Below are 16068 nucleotides of genomic sequence, written 5' to 3'. Positions count from 1 at the left end.
AGTTGTTCCCCCATGGTCCCTAATTACGTGAAAGGGAGAAAGAGTCTACAGCGGACGAATAACACTTGGAACATGCAAGAACCCGGGACCCCCAGAGCTGACACGCCCAGTGGTCCATCACGCCGGAGATGAGTATGGAATGATTCTGTCATTTAATGCATAACTTACATTCTCCTCTGCACTTGTGGGAACTGAATCCTCTTTAACTGACTAAAGGGAAGATAAAAACAAAAGTAAGAGTCAGATTGTTACCAAAACCAGGGCTAACAGCTTTTGGGTGCCATTCTTGGACATTGCTTATGCGTACCTTGTTCCAAGAAGAAACGGAAGGAGCTCTACACAAATGTAAACAGTGTAAATTAAGTTATGTATTTTAAAATGTAACAAAGGAAAAATAAACATACAGATGCAGGCAGAATACAAATGGAATGAGGAGAAGGGATGCTACAGAAAACACAAACTACAGTCTTGGCTGTGGGCAAGTAACACGTTTGCCTTGACAGTTCCTGGTAGCTGATGAAAAGAGGGATCTATGATTGGTCACACGATACAGTCACTGTTAGGTAAGATACATGAGCTGCTCAGGAAAATTCTGGTAACATGTCCAGAGAAATCCATCCCATGGTCCTCAGAGAGCAAGCAGTACTCAGCCTTACCCTGACAGTCTGGCAGTGGCCAGCATCCGAAGCTCCATCTTACATCACTCTTCGACGTAGGCCAAGGTCACCATGCCAAAGTACAATCTGGTTAAAATACTTCTATGAAGGGCCAGAGGGCTGGGGTCCAACACACCCAGCTTCAAACCCTGTTAATCCCTGCAGTAATTCTGACATCTACAGTCCTGCCCCAAATAGGAGAGGAGTTATCCAAATTCTATCAAAGGTCAATGTCCCAATCATTGTATCAGTTTGCCAAGCTCCAACTTGGGAGGTCATCTTTGCATATTTTTTGCAGTTGTTCTGAAGGATTTTTAGGTGGGTGGGTGGTGGTGTTTACAGACCACTTTGAGACTCACTTGACAGAGCTGGACTCTCTTCCCAGAAAAGCAAACATGAACAAAATATTTTGCAAATAATTTCAGGGTGTTCATAGACCCTTGCCTTTCTTTTGGATTCCAGGGTAAGAACTCTTATCTATGTTGATTTTGTTCCAAGTCCTGCCTTTATTTTTACCTTGAAAACATGCCGTGGGAGAGGAAGAAGGGACCTGACATTTGCAAATATATCTTCTTCATTTGGTGCTCTGCATACACCATGTCACTTAAAGTAGCCCCAAGTGGTCAGCATGATGATCTTCACTTACGTGACAAGAAACGGAAGTACAGAGAGGTGAAGTCACTTGTTCAGGATGGTACAACTAGAAAGTGGTGAAAATGGTTCCAAAAGCCAGGTTTTCCCCCTGCCGTGATAACTTGAAGGATCAGAATCACTCTGTGTGGGGCTTCCCTGGTGGCTCAGTGGTTAAGAATCCGCCTGCCAATGCAGGCGACATGGGTTTGAGCCCTGGTCTGGGAAGATCCCACATGCCGCAGAGCACATAAGCCCATGCGCCACAACTCCTGAGCCCACGTGCCACAACTACTGAAGCCCCCGCACCTAGAGCCCGTGCTCCGCAACAAGAGAAGCCACCGCAATGAGAAGCCCGTGCACGGCAGCGAAGAGTAGCCCCCGCTCGCCGTAACTAGAGAAAGCCCGCACGCAGCAACGAAGACCCAACACAGCCAAAAATAAAATAAATAAAATACATAAATTTATTTTTAAAAAAAAGAATCACTTTGTGTGTGTGTGTGTGTGTGACTGTGTGGGCTTCTTTCTCCTCTACCAGACTTGCTCTCTCGCTAGATGAGATTGGACCATTTATTTTTGGACCATTTATTTTTCCTTATCTTCTCATACTGAAGCTTACCTGCGCACAAAATATGTCCCTAAAATGGACTGTGGGTTTTCTGGAAGCTTCTGATTGTCATAAAATTATAGCACACTCAGAAGTAATTGCAAGCAGTGTAGCTTTCTTGGAACTACACCCCTTCTCCCGAGACCACCTGGATGCTATTTAATCCTATGAAAAGGCAAAGAGTTAAATGATATTTTAAAAGCCAGGCCTCCTTAAACCTGACCCACAAAAGTTTCAAGAGTCAATACAGTGTCTACGTTAGGCTGAGAAAACCCTCCCACTACGTAAGAACGGCACTTTTAGGTTTTCAAGGCCTCTTTCCTGTCCCAGTTGGTTGTAAGGAGACTAGTTTGTGCTTTGGTTTCCTGTGTCTGGAGAGTTCTTGGCTGTTGACTGCTCACTGTTTTCTAGAGGAAACTGAGAACTGGGTGTAGGCGATGGTGCGGCATGGAAGGAGCTATTCTGAGCGGTGATGTTTCCGTCATCTTTGTTATGGCTTCAGACGTCCAGATGCTTCTGATGTTTCAAAAGTTGGCATTATAAGTACTGTTTCAAAAGAAATTACTATTTCCCACTTTAAAGTTCTACTACCCAGCAAAACACTCCTTATTTTGGGAATTAGCCCAGTGGAACATTTCTCAAACGTCAGTAATTTGCATACCATTTTCACGATTCTTGACCTGCCCGTGTACCATCTGTATTTACGTGATATTTTTCTTTAAGTTGACTATCTTTTTACTTAAACAAATATATTTTAAAAGAAAGCATCTTATCGTTATCATGAATGTAATATCAACATCTTCCCTGTAACCAAAAGTATGTATCAAAACTGCTGCAATGAATAAAACAAAAATGCTCATTAAATTCTAATTATTTTTAAGTTTTTGTTAAAAAGAGAGACCAGCAAGTGTTAGCACAGTAAAAAATGCCTATTAATATCACGAAGAGATTTTATAATTAAGGTCACCAAAGGAAACGGAGTAGAATGGCGAGAAGATAACTTAGCATTACGTGACTGATTAAATGTTTAGGGCTGTCTTCAAGAACCACTCAAAATCATTTTGCACATTTTCGTAGATTTGCACACTGGCCTAAGGGCATAGCCTTCATGTTGGGGTGGCTGAAATCCAGTTAAAAGATGGACCCAGAAATGGATAATGAGACGCCAGGTTCTTGTTTCCCTTTAGTGTTTGGCACATGTAAGAGAAAACCTGCTCAGAACCCAAGTCTAGAGCATCTTGGGCTATGGAGTCAGGTTCAAATTCACTGTTTTAGCTGTGCAACCTGGGGCCAGTCAACCACACCTCTCTGAGCCTCAGTTCACTTACTCAAAAGTGGGCTATTAGACTGTTACCAATCAGAGGGTTGTGCTAAGGAATAGATACAATAAAGCCTGTGAGGGAAAGTCATGGCTGAGGCAGAGCTGAGACTCACCTACGTCCGGTGGCTGGGGTCAGGCCACACAGCTCCTCCCGGTACGTATATGAAGACCTCCCATTCCATGGGCGTTGGAGACTCTGGAAGGTGTGTGTATGGTGGGAGGGACAACTTAAGCCATGTTTGCAATGAGGGGTCAGTTGTCTACAGTCTTTTCTAGAAGTCAGGGGGCATGGGAGGAGAAGAAATAAAGACTTTAAGAAAAGGACATCAGAAAGAGAATTCACCGATGGAAGTTAGGACTCCAGGCAAGCCGGCTACCTGCAGGGGGAGTTCTGGGTAGGATGCTGGTGGTTGGTGGACCAACTCAGCCCAGCTCAGCTACCCTCGAGTTGGGCGTGCACTGGGGAGAAAAGGGCTGCGTGGATGCCGAGGGTGGGTCTTGTTAAATGGTGTCACTCTGTGTCCCGAGCGGCTGCTCCCAGAGGTGAGCACCACACAGAGAGAGAGTTTCTTCCTACCGCTTTGCAAGTGGCAGGGGAACTACGGCAGGCTCGTGAGGACATCAGTGGGGCATCGGGTAAGTTGGTGTGGACCATCTCCTTGGTGGCTCTGGTGACAGTGGTGTGGTTTGGGAGTAATCACCCAGTAGAGACATATGGGGGCCTGGACTGATCTGTGATCACATTTCTTAGATTCCTAGAACTATTTGAATGGGATGAGTAGGGGTGTGGATTGACGTGTTTCAGTCGATGAAAATTGCTGATGTTAATCTCATATGTGTAGAGCACTTAGCACAGTGCCCGCACATAGGATGTGTTCAATTAATGGAAGCGATTTTTGTGAATGCTGGGGAAAAGTGGCATAAATTAGGCCTACTTGACCTATTTAAGACTTTTCTTAGGGAACCCTCCTACATTGTTGATGGGAATGTAAATTGGTGCAGCCACTATGGAAAACAGTACGGAGGTTCCTCACAGAACTAAAAATAGAGTTGCCATATGATCCAGCAATCCTACTCCTGGGCATATATGTGGACAAAACTATAATTCAAAAAGATACATGCACCGCTATGTTCACAGCAGCACTACTCACAATAACCAAGACATGGAAACAGCCTAAATGTCCATCGACAGATGAATGGATAAAGAAGATGTGGTACATATATACAATGGAATACTACTCAGCCATAAAAAAGAATGAAATAATGCCATTTGCAGCAACGTGGATGGACCTTGAAATTATCATACTAAATGAAGTAAGTCAGAAAGAGAAAGACAAATACTATACTATCTATCACTATAAGAGAAAGACAAATACTATACTATACTATCACTCTTATGTGGAGTCTAAAATATGACACAAATGAACTTATCAACAAAACAGATACAGACTCACAGACATAGAGAACAGACTTGTGGTTGCCAAGGGGGAAAGGGAGTGGGGGAGGATGGATTGGGAATTTGGAATTAGCAGATGCAAACTATTATATAGAGAATGGATAAACAACAAGGTCCTACTGTATAGCACAGGGAAATATACTAAATATCCTGTGATAAACCATAATGGAAAAGAATATGATAAAGAATGTATATACATGTATAACTGAATCACTTTGCTGTACAGCAGAAATTAACACAACATTGGAAATCAACTATACTTCAATAAAATATATTAAAAGAAACTCTTCTTGACTAATTCCATGTTGCTTTCATAATTTCCTTATATCTGGCTCAGATATATGCTTGCTCCTGAATCCCTTAGGAACAGATATTTTTAACACTGCTCTTAGGTTATATTGGGTTCCAGCATTGGAATGGGGTACAGGACGGTGTGGATCTCAGTTAAAATCGTGATGATCTGCTCCCTACAGGATAAGTGGCACATTGACCTTCGTAAAGCAAAAATCCCAGGACATCCTAACTTCAGCCCACTGTGCCAGTATTTTGAGATCCTTATTGTTTATATTTTGGATTGCATTAATGAGCCCACCCAGCTTGTAAACTTGACAAATGCGTTTCACAGTTTATTGACCAAGTTACAAACAGAAACTCTGAATAAACAGGCCTGAGGCCAGATTCCAGAGGCCATCCCAAAGACAGTTCCTTGCATGTGGTTTTGATCCTCTAATAAGTATTCTTTGTTGGCTTGCATCTACCCATCTTGTGAACATGCCTTAGATGCGACGCTACAGAACTGAAGAAAAACAGTAATACTAACGAAGATAGTAATAATGATAACCCACGTTATTGGGCTCTGCGTTAGGCAGCAGGTTAATTTTTTTATGTTAGTATTCCATGTCGGTCTTCAAAATGGAAGCAGATCTCCCCTAATTTCTAGGCCTCTGTTCCAATACCTATTAAGTTTTGCTCTTATTCTAAAACAATACCTCCCTTTGAAGTTTGAGGTGTGTCTCTAATTCTCCTTCAAAGCTGACATCCTGGATCTCACATTTAATGTGTATCTGTAACCAGGATGGTTTCCACGTTCAATACACAACGACAGACAAAGACATCGGACAACTTCTTCCTTTTCTCCTCATCTTTTCCACACAGCAGAAAGACTATGAGCTGAGGACCCAGCAGAACCAGATTCCAATTCATCATTTCCACTGCCAGCGAGTATGCTGTGATGGATGATCTCTGAGGATGAGGAGAGAAGACTAACTCTTCCACACTGGGAATATGTTCGGGAAAGGAATTTCAAAGACAGGAAGGAAAATCGGACGGCACAGCAACTCACTTCAAAGTGAATGAAAGAGAATGATTCTAAAGTGCAAGGTCGATTTCTGCAGACCAGAGGCGTTTATTAGGTTCTCAAGCCCTTCAGCCAGAGGAATATGATAAGGTGTGGGGCTGGTCAGGAACACACAGAGCGTGGGATTCTCATTCGAATCTCAAAACCAGGAACACTTCAATCTTTTTCAATAAACTGGACATCTGGCTGTTATCTGGCGAGTCTAAAAATTGTCCAATCTCATTAACAACAACAAAAACAAAAATCCAGTTTGAAATCTAAAGGATCTTGTCTGGACATTTATATTGCCAAGAACAAGGATCTAAATAGCATATGTACTTATCATACAAACGTGATTAACAAGAGCTCCTCTCCTTTACAGAGCACATTTCAATTCTTCAAGGAATGTTTCTTTAAAATGCTGTCACACAGTAGCACTTCAGCCAGAAGACACCCTGTTGCTACCAAGTCTTCCAGAAGCACCATTTGGATCACGTGACAGCCGTTCTGAGTTCATTGATTTCACGGTGGACCTAAGTAAGACTTTTTCTATCAAGTCTGGATACTTCATCCCATCTTTCAAGTGCTTCCATAATTGTCCAGCCCTGTGCCGGGCTTTCTAAGCCAGGATCCCCATGGATTCTGGGATCACACACAGGATTCTGTATTTGAAACAAATAACCCAGATGAGTCAAAGGAATTTTTAAGTTCTCTTAGTCTATTTTGACCTACACTGACTGCTCCCTTGTCTAAACAGCCGTAGCGTTTTTAACCTGGATTCCATGGATTAACACTGGATTCCACACTTGACTGTTGTGTAATGGAGCTTTCACTCACTGAATGCCACTCACTTTGCATTTATTTTCCAACTCAGTTCTCCCCCAAATCATGAAAGGTAGGTATCACCTCCTACTTTCAGAGCTGAGGAAAGTGAGGCTTGGAGGGTTTAAGTCTCTGCTCACATTCAGACAGCCAGTAACTGTCAGAGCCGAGATTTGACTATGCGTCTCTTTGGCTTCAGAATTCACATTATTTTTCTACTTCATCATCTGTCTCTCCCAAAGGAAAGCAGGAAAAAAGCTGTTTTGAAGTTGCGCCAAATGTATCATTTACTAATTGTGTGCAGGCACATACACATACACACACACGTGTGCATGCATGCATGTATATCCTATTCCTCCAAATGGATTTCAAGTGTTTGATGGTAGCAAATATGTCTTCGACTTGTTTTGTACCTCCGGTGCTGTTGGCACTAGAAGCCCCACGTGGGTTTTCAGATCATAACCAGCGACGTCATACTCGAAGAAATGAGGGTAACACCGTTCACTGAGCACTTAGTACGTCTCAGATGCTCTCCGTGTAAATGACTGGATTCTCATAACAACACTGTGAGATAAACACAGTGCCTATTTTACAGATAAGAAAATAAAGGCTCTGAGTGGTCAAGTAATTTGCCCAAGGTTACATAGTCCCACCTTTCTGATTCTGGCTGTTACGCAAACTCACCATCCCCAAGATTTTTTAAGATAATCTACTCCAATCTTTTTACTCAACAGAGGAGGAAAAAGAAACCCAAACAGAGTAAATAACTTTTGTGAGGTCACAGAGCAAATGGTATTCCAGTTAACCCTGAACAATCAAGGGCGCAGTTAGGCCACATAACTGGATTTAAACATTTTCTGGCAAGCACAACATAATTTGAAATTAATTTTCTCAAAGGTTATTTTTGTTTTTGTTTATAATAAGAACTACTTTAGCAATCAAGACTATAAATCAAAATAATGCATAGTTTCATACTGACAGCCTGTTAGGGGAAAAATTCATTTCTGATGTCCATAATTGCAAACTTCGAAATGTGTTTGTTTAAAAGCTTTTCAATTAAAAGAGAAGAAAGCGAGCTTAGGGTTAGTGAATGGAAATATCATCATTTTCTGTTGTTTCCCTTTGTTCGTTTTTCAAAATTTTTACAAGAATGGTTTTATAGCCAAAGCTTATTCTAATTTAAAGAAAAGAAAACAAAGACTTTCATTTTGTTTCCTACTAGAAATAAGTTCCTTCATGAGAATGTAAGCTACCAGAGGGCAGCAATCTGTTCACTGATATTTTTTCAATGCCTAAAACGTAGCACACACACAACCCCCCAAAAAAATTAGCACAAAGAAAGTGATTAAAACTACTGTTGAATGAGTGACTCTCCCCTATTTCACTTCCATATAAACTATTCTTTCAGACTGGGTGAAAGAAGGAAAGACAAGATTTACAGGCGACTTTGTTTTTAGTTTCTCTTAACCTCATTGTTTTTATGATCTACTAAAGAAATAAAAGTCAGATAATGGTGAAAAAACAGTGAGACTGAAATAAATGAATAGATGAACGCCCAGTGGTCCTGACTTTTACTTTCAATGGAAAGAGCCGGAATTTCAAAGAGGAACCAACACATCCCTTATAGATGCCAAAGATAAGGAAAGATAAAGCATGTGAAGTTCAGAAGCCTCCCCAGACTGGATGGCACAGAAAGATGCAGAAGTGGACATGTTAGTGTCCCAACCTTCTGAGCACACAGGAAATAAATGATGGAAGGAGGAGGGACCACTCATCAGACGCTGTTGTGTGAACCACGGTGGTGGAGGTGGTGGCGGGGAGGTGTTTACTGGCCCTATTTCATTTAATCCTCGCTCATTTCCATGGCATGGGTACTATTATCATTTGCATTTCACAAACGAGGAAACTGAGGCTCATGGAGGTGGATTGGGACTCAGAGTGGGGTCTGACTCTAAGCTTTTAACCCTGCATCAGTGTTCCTCCAACTTCAGTCGTTTGCCGACCTCCAGTATAGTTCTGCCACATTGTATGCACCATCTGTGGCAGCCGTGGCCGTGTGCTGGTCAGATTTCCCTGCAAGAAAGGCAGGCTTCGATTGTCACGCCCTCAGCGTCCGCTACCGCTGAGATCTCCTCGCTGCTCCCCGGAAACGACTGAGCACAGAGGGTGCTGGGCTGGTCCTGCCCAGCGCAGGACTCCCCCCGGGGCCCGCTCTGCTCTGGGGGATCCCCCCCCCCACCCCCCCGCCCAGCTCAGCACCACCGCCACCCTGAGGTCTTTCCAACCCTCTCCCCCTTCCCTCTCTCCCTGCACAGAGGTGTCAGCCCCTCCCTGGGGTCTGCAGCCTCTCGCCACCTACTCCTGCCCCCTTCCCTTTATCCTCCACAGTTTCCTCCGGTAAATCTCCTGCACATCAATTCTGTCTTAGTGTCCGCTTCCTGGAGGACCCCGATTTACCGTTATTTACTTATTATCCGTACCATTAATTACATAACACTTTCCTTTTAATTGGATTACTATTTTAAACTAAATCTATATAGTCTCACCTTGACCAAAATATATGTTAAATCTTGAGTTTAATGTGCTAGTTTTATTTTTCCTAATACACTTTGAATATATGTATATATGGCTATTTAAGTAAAAATATTTGAATACGAGTCACTTAAGTCTCTCCCTTGCCGCCAATATATGGATGTAACTTTCTTGGAAGTTTTTCCCTTCATTATATTGCTGATAAAATATTTTTGTAAAAAAAGATTGGTGAAGAAGGAAGATTAGAACAGAATGCCAAGTGACATCATCCCAAGTTTTCATTAAGTATTAAGAGTTTGTGTTCTGGGCAGAACCTAGAAGGGAGATTTTCTGTACGAAAGAAAACAAACAGGAGAAAATTTCAGAAATCCAGCTGGATTCTGGACAAGAGCATAAACTAACAGCACAGCGGCATCTGTATTTATCACCTTCCTTGCACTGCGTGCCAAGTGGCATATGGATGTTTTGTTGAAATGGCTGAGTTAGATTCTTCCAGCTCTACTTCACACCTGCCCCCACCACCTCCCCCCGCCCCATCCCTGACTTCTTGCTCATCTTTTGGCCACATTTAAAACAGGCAAGAGTTCTGAACCTGTCTGGCAGCTGAGGTTTGCTCAGCAACGAGGATCAAGGAATAGCTCTCAGAATTACTCAGCCCCGCCCACCTCATTTCCTTGCTCGGCACCTTAATTCTACAAGGGAAAAGAATTCAGACAGCGGTTTGAATTTTCGTCTCACAGAGCACCTTGTGCGCTTGCCCTGGTGGTGAACTGATTGACAGACTGGTTTTCCGAAAGGAGATAGAGACCTTGGGGCTGCTGATGGCTGCTTCTATCTGGCTGGGGTAGGAGGGACAGAGAGCCCAGAGGCGGTTCATCTCCCCAGGCTGGGAGAGCTCAGAGAAAGCCAGGAGGAATCCAGAGTGACCCACATTTTATTATTTTCGTTTGTTTGTTTGTTTTGGAACTAAAAATATATTCACAAGTCTTAAATCTAAGGAAGACTGAAGATTAAAAAATGGCCAAAGATGCACCGTGAGCAAAACAACATTGATGTTAAATAAATATACTAACAGCCTCAAGCTGTTAAAGGGACAAAGAGAAATATTGTATTGTGATGAAAGGAACAATCTACCCAACGATCCAATTTTTAGGAAATGGGCAAAATTTATGAATAAACAATTCACAGAAAAACATTAATGGTTCTTAACACAGATAAAAAAGGCACTCTACCTCATTCACAAACTATACGTAATTTAAAATTACACTTGAGTACCATTTTTCACTCTATAAGATTGGCGAGTATTAAGAAGTTTGATAAAACGCTGTTGTCAAGGGTGTAGGATAATGTGCTCTCTTACACTGCTGGTGGGAGCATAACCTTTATGTAACCCACCATTTTAGAAAGAAAATGAAATCACGAAATACCATAACCCTCTGTCATGAACCGGATTAATTCCAAGAATGAAAAATTCTACTTGTTCATTTCCTTTTCTTTCCCACAAAACACATGCTTCTAACACGATAGGCATTTCATTTTTCCCGGGGGTGAGTCAGAAGTCTTCAACTCAATGGCAAGTTGAGTCATTTTGGAGAACAAGAAACTCCATGCATTGCTGAATACATCAGTTGGCCCAACAGAAACCATATCTCAAGTCATCCTAGCCCCAAGGACTCTCCAAATCTTGAAACTAGGACTTACCTTTTTCCAGAACAGTTTGCCCAGAGGCAGAGGGGTGGGGCCCCCCTTTTCCTTGGCACCTTCCTTTGCTATATCAGTGGATGTAGAATTCTTGGCAGCCCCTTGGGGCTCCTGGGGCGTAACACTGCCTTTGTCTGACTTGAGGTCGGCTGAAGTGGCGGGTGACTTTTCGGCACCCTATAGAAGTTTAAAAAAATTAAAATGATCTCAGGATTTCAAAAGCAAAAGATTTCTTTTTTACAAATACGGACTGGGGTTATGCATGTTAAGTGTCTTCTTCATAATTTTCTGTATTTTCCAAATATTCTACATGGATGTGGATTTGTGTTAAAATCTTGGAAAAAGATCAAGGCATATTCCTTTTGCAGAACATATATATATATAGAACCATTATGTAACATGTTTATGTAAGTAACACATTAGGACTCAAAGTGATTGGAAGAGGCACTTGGCTGTTAAAATGTTAGGTCGTGTTGAGGACCCTGGTCTTCTTTCGACCATGGTCATGGCAGTAAAAATAGTCTGAACGTGCACCTCCAATACACACGTATTTGTTTACATGATAAAGATGTATTGTTTTACTAATCCAAATTTGAAAGCTGGGTTCCAATAAATATACTTCAAAAGAGAAGTGCTGAAGTTTTCCTCTCACACTCTGCTTCAGAGATTACTGTAGTGATCTATAGTCTACAAAGTTTAGTCTATAAAGGTCTATAGATCTATAGTCTATAGAGTTTGTGTAAAGAACTCAGGGAAGAGGTTTGAGTTTGAAGAGCTTCCACAACCCCCATTTCTTCACTTTTAGATGCAGCTTCCACATCTAAATTAGATGTGACTGGATGGATTGTAATTGATATAAAACTCCAAATGCTATTCACTCAGTCCCTATTCTCTTTCTCCCCCCCACCTTCTCTCCACGCCACCGCCCCCCATCTCTCCCCACTCTGAGCGGCCAGGCTGAGGTCCAATTCCGGGGCATCTGATCTCTTCAGTGACTGGGCTGTTACTTCCATGCTCTGCCACCTCCTGACTCATGGGACAAAGGAAGAGTTAGGAGAATTACAGTCTCCATTTACCTCGACGTGAGTGAACACTGCATTAAAATTTTTAACACTGGGCTCACCTGACCTAACCTCGTCATCTTAAGCATCTTCATTTTAATGATTCTTGGTCCAGGGACTTGTGACACAACCCTTTAAATTCCCAGGGAGGTCAGATCTTTGACTACATTTTCTGAATAAAAGAGAAAAAAATCTGGCAGTAAAAACAGGGTGTGGAAAAATTCAGGACATTTCAGAGTATTTCTGATGTTGGAAAGAGTCTTAGGGACCACCTAATCGAATGCCCGAATTTTCAGGGATGGGGAAATTGAGGTCTACGATCTGCCCTACACTAACCAGGGGCACAGTCTGGTCTCAGATCCAGACTTCTGGCTCCTATCTGGCGCTCTTTCCACACTGCACGTTGCCCCTCCAAAGGGAGTTCACAAATAATGTGAACTTTACTATCTGATGTAAGACACAGTATCTTCTGTGCTGACTTTTTTGATACTAAGAGGGAGTCATTTACTGAACAGATTCTATGTTCGAATCAGGAGCTACAGGGCCAATGTATAGAAATGACTTTTGTGATAGGTGATCCTGGAATAATCCCAGTTCCATTTAAAAATGTATAAAACCGCATAATGCTAGGGTTTACAATAACCTCTGCCTTGTATCAACAGTGCAGTCAAAATGGCTGAGCTCAGACGGTTCTGCATTTATGCATGCTCCAAATGGTCTCGGACACCTGGTGCTGTTTTAGCTCTAAATGGTAATTAAATTAACAAGCACTGGTTGAAGGGGAGGTGCCCTCCACCAACTAGCTTGCTTGCTTTTCCAGAAAATAGGAGGAAAGTATTATGATTTATTCATTTACTCATAAAAAATGCATCGACTGCCTTCTATGACCTGTGATGGGTACTGAGTGCCGGGGTTACACGTCCTCATGGAGAGAGAGAGACACCAGACAAATAATTCCACAAACGTATGTAACATTTCAACTATGAGAAGTGCTGTGGGGTGGAGGGAAGGATTTGGTGCTAAAAACACAAGGCTAAACTAGGGAATTAGATCCATCATGGCAATCAGGAAGGCTTGATAGAGAAAGGGATGCTGTGCCCTGACCTGAAGGGTGACTAGAAATTAGCTGGAGGAGGGAGGAGAAGCACACCAGGCACAGGGCACTACGTGCTCTCAGAGCCCTCGGAAAGCATCAGAGAGCTGTGACGGAAGCAGGAAGCAAAGGAGTAGCCAGGCGTGGTCCCCAACACCAACTCCTCTTCTGCTTTCTTGGGAAAATCCCCACTTGCTCAAGGGGTCCATGTTAGACCAAGAATCTGGGGGGGTGAGGCTGACCTCACTTCTATCTCTAAGAAAGGGTTCTCGTTGGCTTAGGTAAACCATCCACCCTCCTCATGTCATTACAGTAGGTGCTCCATTGCTCCACACTGCTTTGATTTAAATTCTGCTGCTTTGCTTTCTATACTTAGAGATGCCGTGTTACCTGACCAGCTCCTGGATACCCCTTCATATGTGCTCAGCCTACTCAGCCAAAGCCACACGGGGGTTACCAAAAAAAGCTAGTTCTGGAGTTCTAGAATTCTACCAGGACAGGTCTAGTTTGCTTAGCCCATCACACACCTCTGGTTTGGCTGGTTTTACCCTTTCCTTTTGTTCCCCTCAGCCGCCTCTGTCTCTCTCAGCCTCTTGAAGAGGGACTAGGGTCCAAGGAGACTAGGCACTGAGATGGCCAACTTATAACTCTGATTTAATAATAACAATAAAAGGTACCAGTGCCAGGCACCGTTTTAAGCAATTGAATGTTCTAACAACAGTTCTATGAGGAAGGAACTAATTGTTATGTCCATTTTATAGTTAGGGAAATTTTGGTCCCAGGTGGTTAAATAACTTGCCTGTGATTGCACTTACAAGGCGACAGAGTTGGCATCTGAATCCAGGGAGTCTGATACCCAAACCCAGACTCTGAACAGCTACTCTGTCTACACTGCTTCCAACAGACCAAGGTCTCCCCCACTCCATGTGCTGTTGTGCCCATCAGGGGATGGAACCGTCTACGCCACATGCATTCTCAGCCACGGCAATCTTAACTCCACGTGGGGGAAAGTTGGGGGGTGAGATTGCTTTTGTTCTTGGGGCGGTGTGTTATGGGCAATTTTTAGATGTTTATATTGCCTATGGCCCTACTAAGGGCCACAGTACATCAACAGATAAACAGTGTAGCTGTTGTACTAAAATTCCATGGGGAGAAGGGCAATTAGGGAGAAAATACCTAAAGAAGCTTCATGGTGGGGGGGCGATAATGGGAAAAAGGTTGAGAAACACATCTATACTGATCAGTTTTGTTGGGAAATGGCCAATTCTCTTTGCCCTGGGAAGATACCCTGAGATCTTCGAAAAACATGACAAGGACATGACCCTATCATATGTATAGTAATATAATATAACGAATATATCTGTGTAACTGTTGAGTATGCATCTCTCTGGCCAGAGTATGAGTTCTGTGAAGGTAAGAGCTGTTATGTCTTAGTCACCATTACATTCCTACCTCCCGTCAGACCCAGTGTCTGGCTCAAAACAGGCATTAAATAAATGACAAATTAATTTTACGAGAGGGGCCACAGAGAGCTACCCACACGGCATCCTGCCATGTCATGTTTCCGTCCACCCACCCCCTCCTTACAGGGCTGTGGAGTCACACACCCCGTTAGTCATCCTCTCCCTGCCTACTCATCTCCTCGCTTCCCAGAGAAGTGCCCCAAATGGTGTTCTGCCAGCATCCACTGAATTCATACTCTTTGTCTGCATTACGGAGGAGACTACGAAAATTCTATCCATGTTTTTTGGGGACAATCCCCTGAGTAGGGTTGCCAGATTTAGCAAATAACAGTGAGACTATAGGATGTCCCGTTAAATCTGAATTTCAGATCAACAAAGAATAATTTTTTTGCATAAGGATGCCCCAAATATTGCCTGGGACATAACTTAGATTTATACTCAAAAATTATTTGCTGTGTATCTGAAATTTGAATTTAACTGGGTACTATTTATCTGGCCACCCTACCCATGAAATTCTAATGTATTAGATCTGGAGACTGCGTATCAGATGACCTTACCTTCTTCCACAAGAAGTTTTCATCATTTTCACATTTGAGTGTGGGAGAGGGCATGTGTTAGTAAGATGGAAACATTGTACCAAGAACCAAAAAACAATGAATGTGCGGCATAAGCTTATGAACCCTATGAGGTAGCTGCTAATATTTTAGCTGCCTTAACGGAGAGGGTGGGCATTGAGCAAACCTGAGTGGGGAGGGGAACGTTTCTGGGCGTGGCAAAGACATTCTAAAACAATGTCCTGCCTTGTGTGTCTGTGTCATGTCCAACGTTTGAAGGTCGCGTGAAAAGGTTTTATTCTGAGGAACTGCATGTGATTAAGCCAAGAAAAAAAACAATTCTGATTCAGCAAAGAGACGCTGACACCCTTATTATTTATAAAAATAAACTTATTTCATTGATTAACGTCAGCCTTTCCTCCTCTTTGAAACTAAGCAAATTCTTTTTATAGGAAGGAAAATTGACGTACGAAGAAATGAACCGAGGAGTTAACCACAATTGGTAACCACTGTGTTTTTTTTTTAAGAGCAAAACTAGAAGATAACGTTTTATCCTTGAATTTGCTTGGATGTCTTCTTTTCTGTCCTTGGTCACACTGAAATCAAGGCGGATGAGTATCACACCTCCCATAATCATGCAACAAGGTTCACTGATGGACTCTGGCTGGGCAATTTTAATGGCCCTGTTTTCCTATCTTTTTGGAAGACAGAACAACCAATTGAGGAAAAGAAAAACACTGTCCTAGGCATGAAGGTAAAAGCCAATGAGATCTACCACACTGCTGTATAAATGAGAATTAAGAGCATCTGAGAATTGTCCCCTTACTTTACTTCGA

At 42.5% G+C, this 16068-nt stretch overlaps 1 protein-coding gene across 6 annotated transcripts in view; it reads right to left on the bottom strand.

Annotated features, from left to right (window-relative positions):
• The window catches only part of BCAS1 (brain enriched myelin associated protein 1), a 96132-nt gene that overhangs the window by 26074 nt on the left and 53990 nt on the right, over window positions 1-16068 (bottom strand). For 4 of the 6 annotated variants that reach the window (XM_068565820.1, XM_068565821.1, XM_068565823.1 and 1 more), the window contains 2 exons: window positions 11062-11238; window positions 169-210 (listed from right to left, as the gene is read on the bottom strand). In XM_068565820.1, coding sequence (XP_068421921.1) covers window positions 169-210; window positions 11062-11238 — 219 coding nt within the window. The remainder of the gene's footprint in view (window positions 1-168; window positions 211-11061; window positions 11239-16068) is intronic. The other 2 variants (XM_068565822.1, XM_068565825.1) reach the window with 1 other exon arrangement.

This window comes from Eschrichtius robustus, chromosome 16 (genome assembly GCF_028021215.1).
Source record: "Eschrichtius robustus isolate mEscRob2 chromosome 16, mEscRob2.pri, whole genome shotgun sequence".
In the NCBI taxonomy this organism is placed as follows: Eukaryota; Metazoa; Chordata; class Mammalia; order Artiodactyla; family Eschrichtiidae; genus Eschrichtius; species Eschrichtius robustus.
Note: the sequence above shows the minus strand (reverse complement) of the source record. Positions and strands in the feature narration are given on the sequence as shown.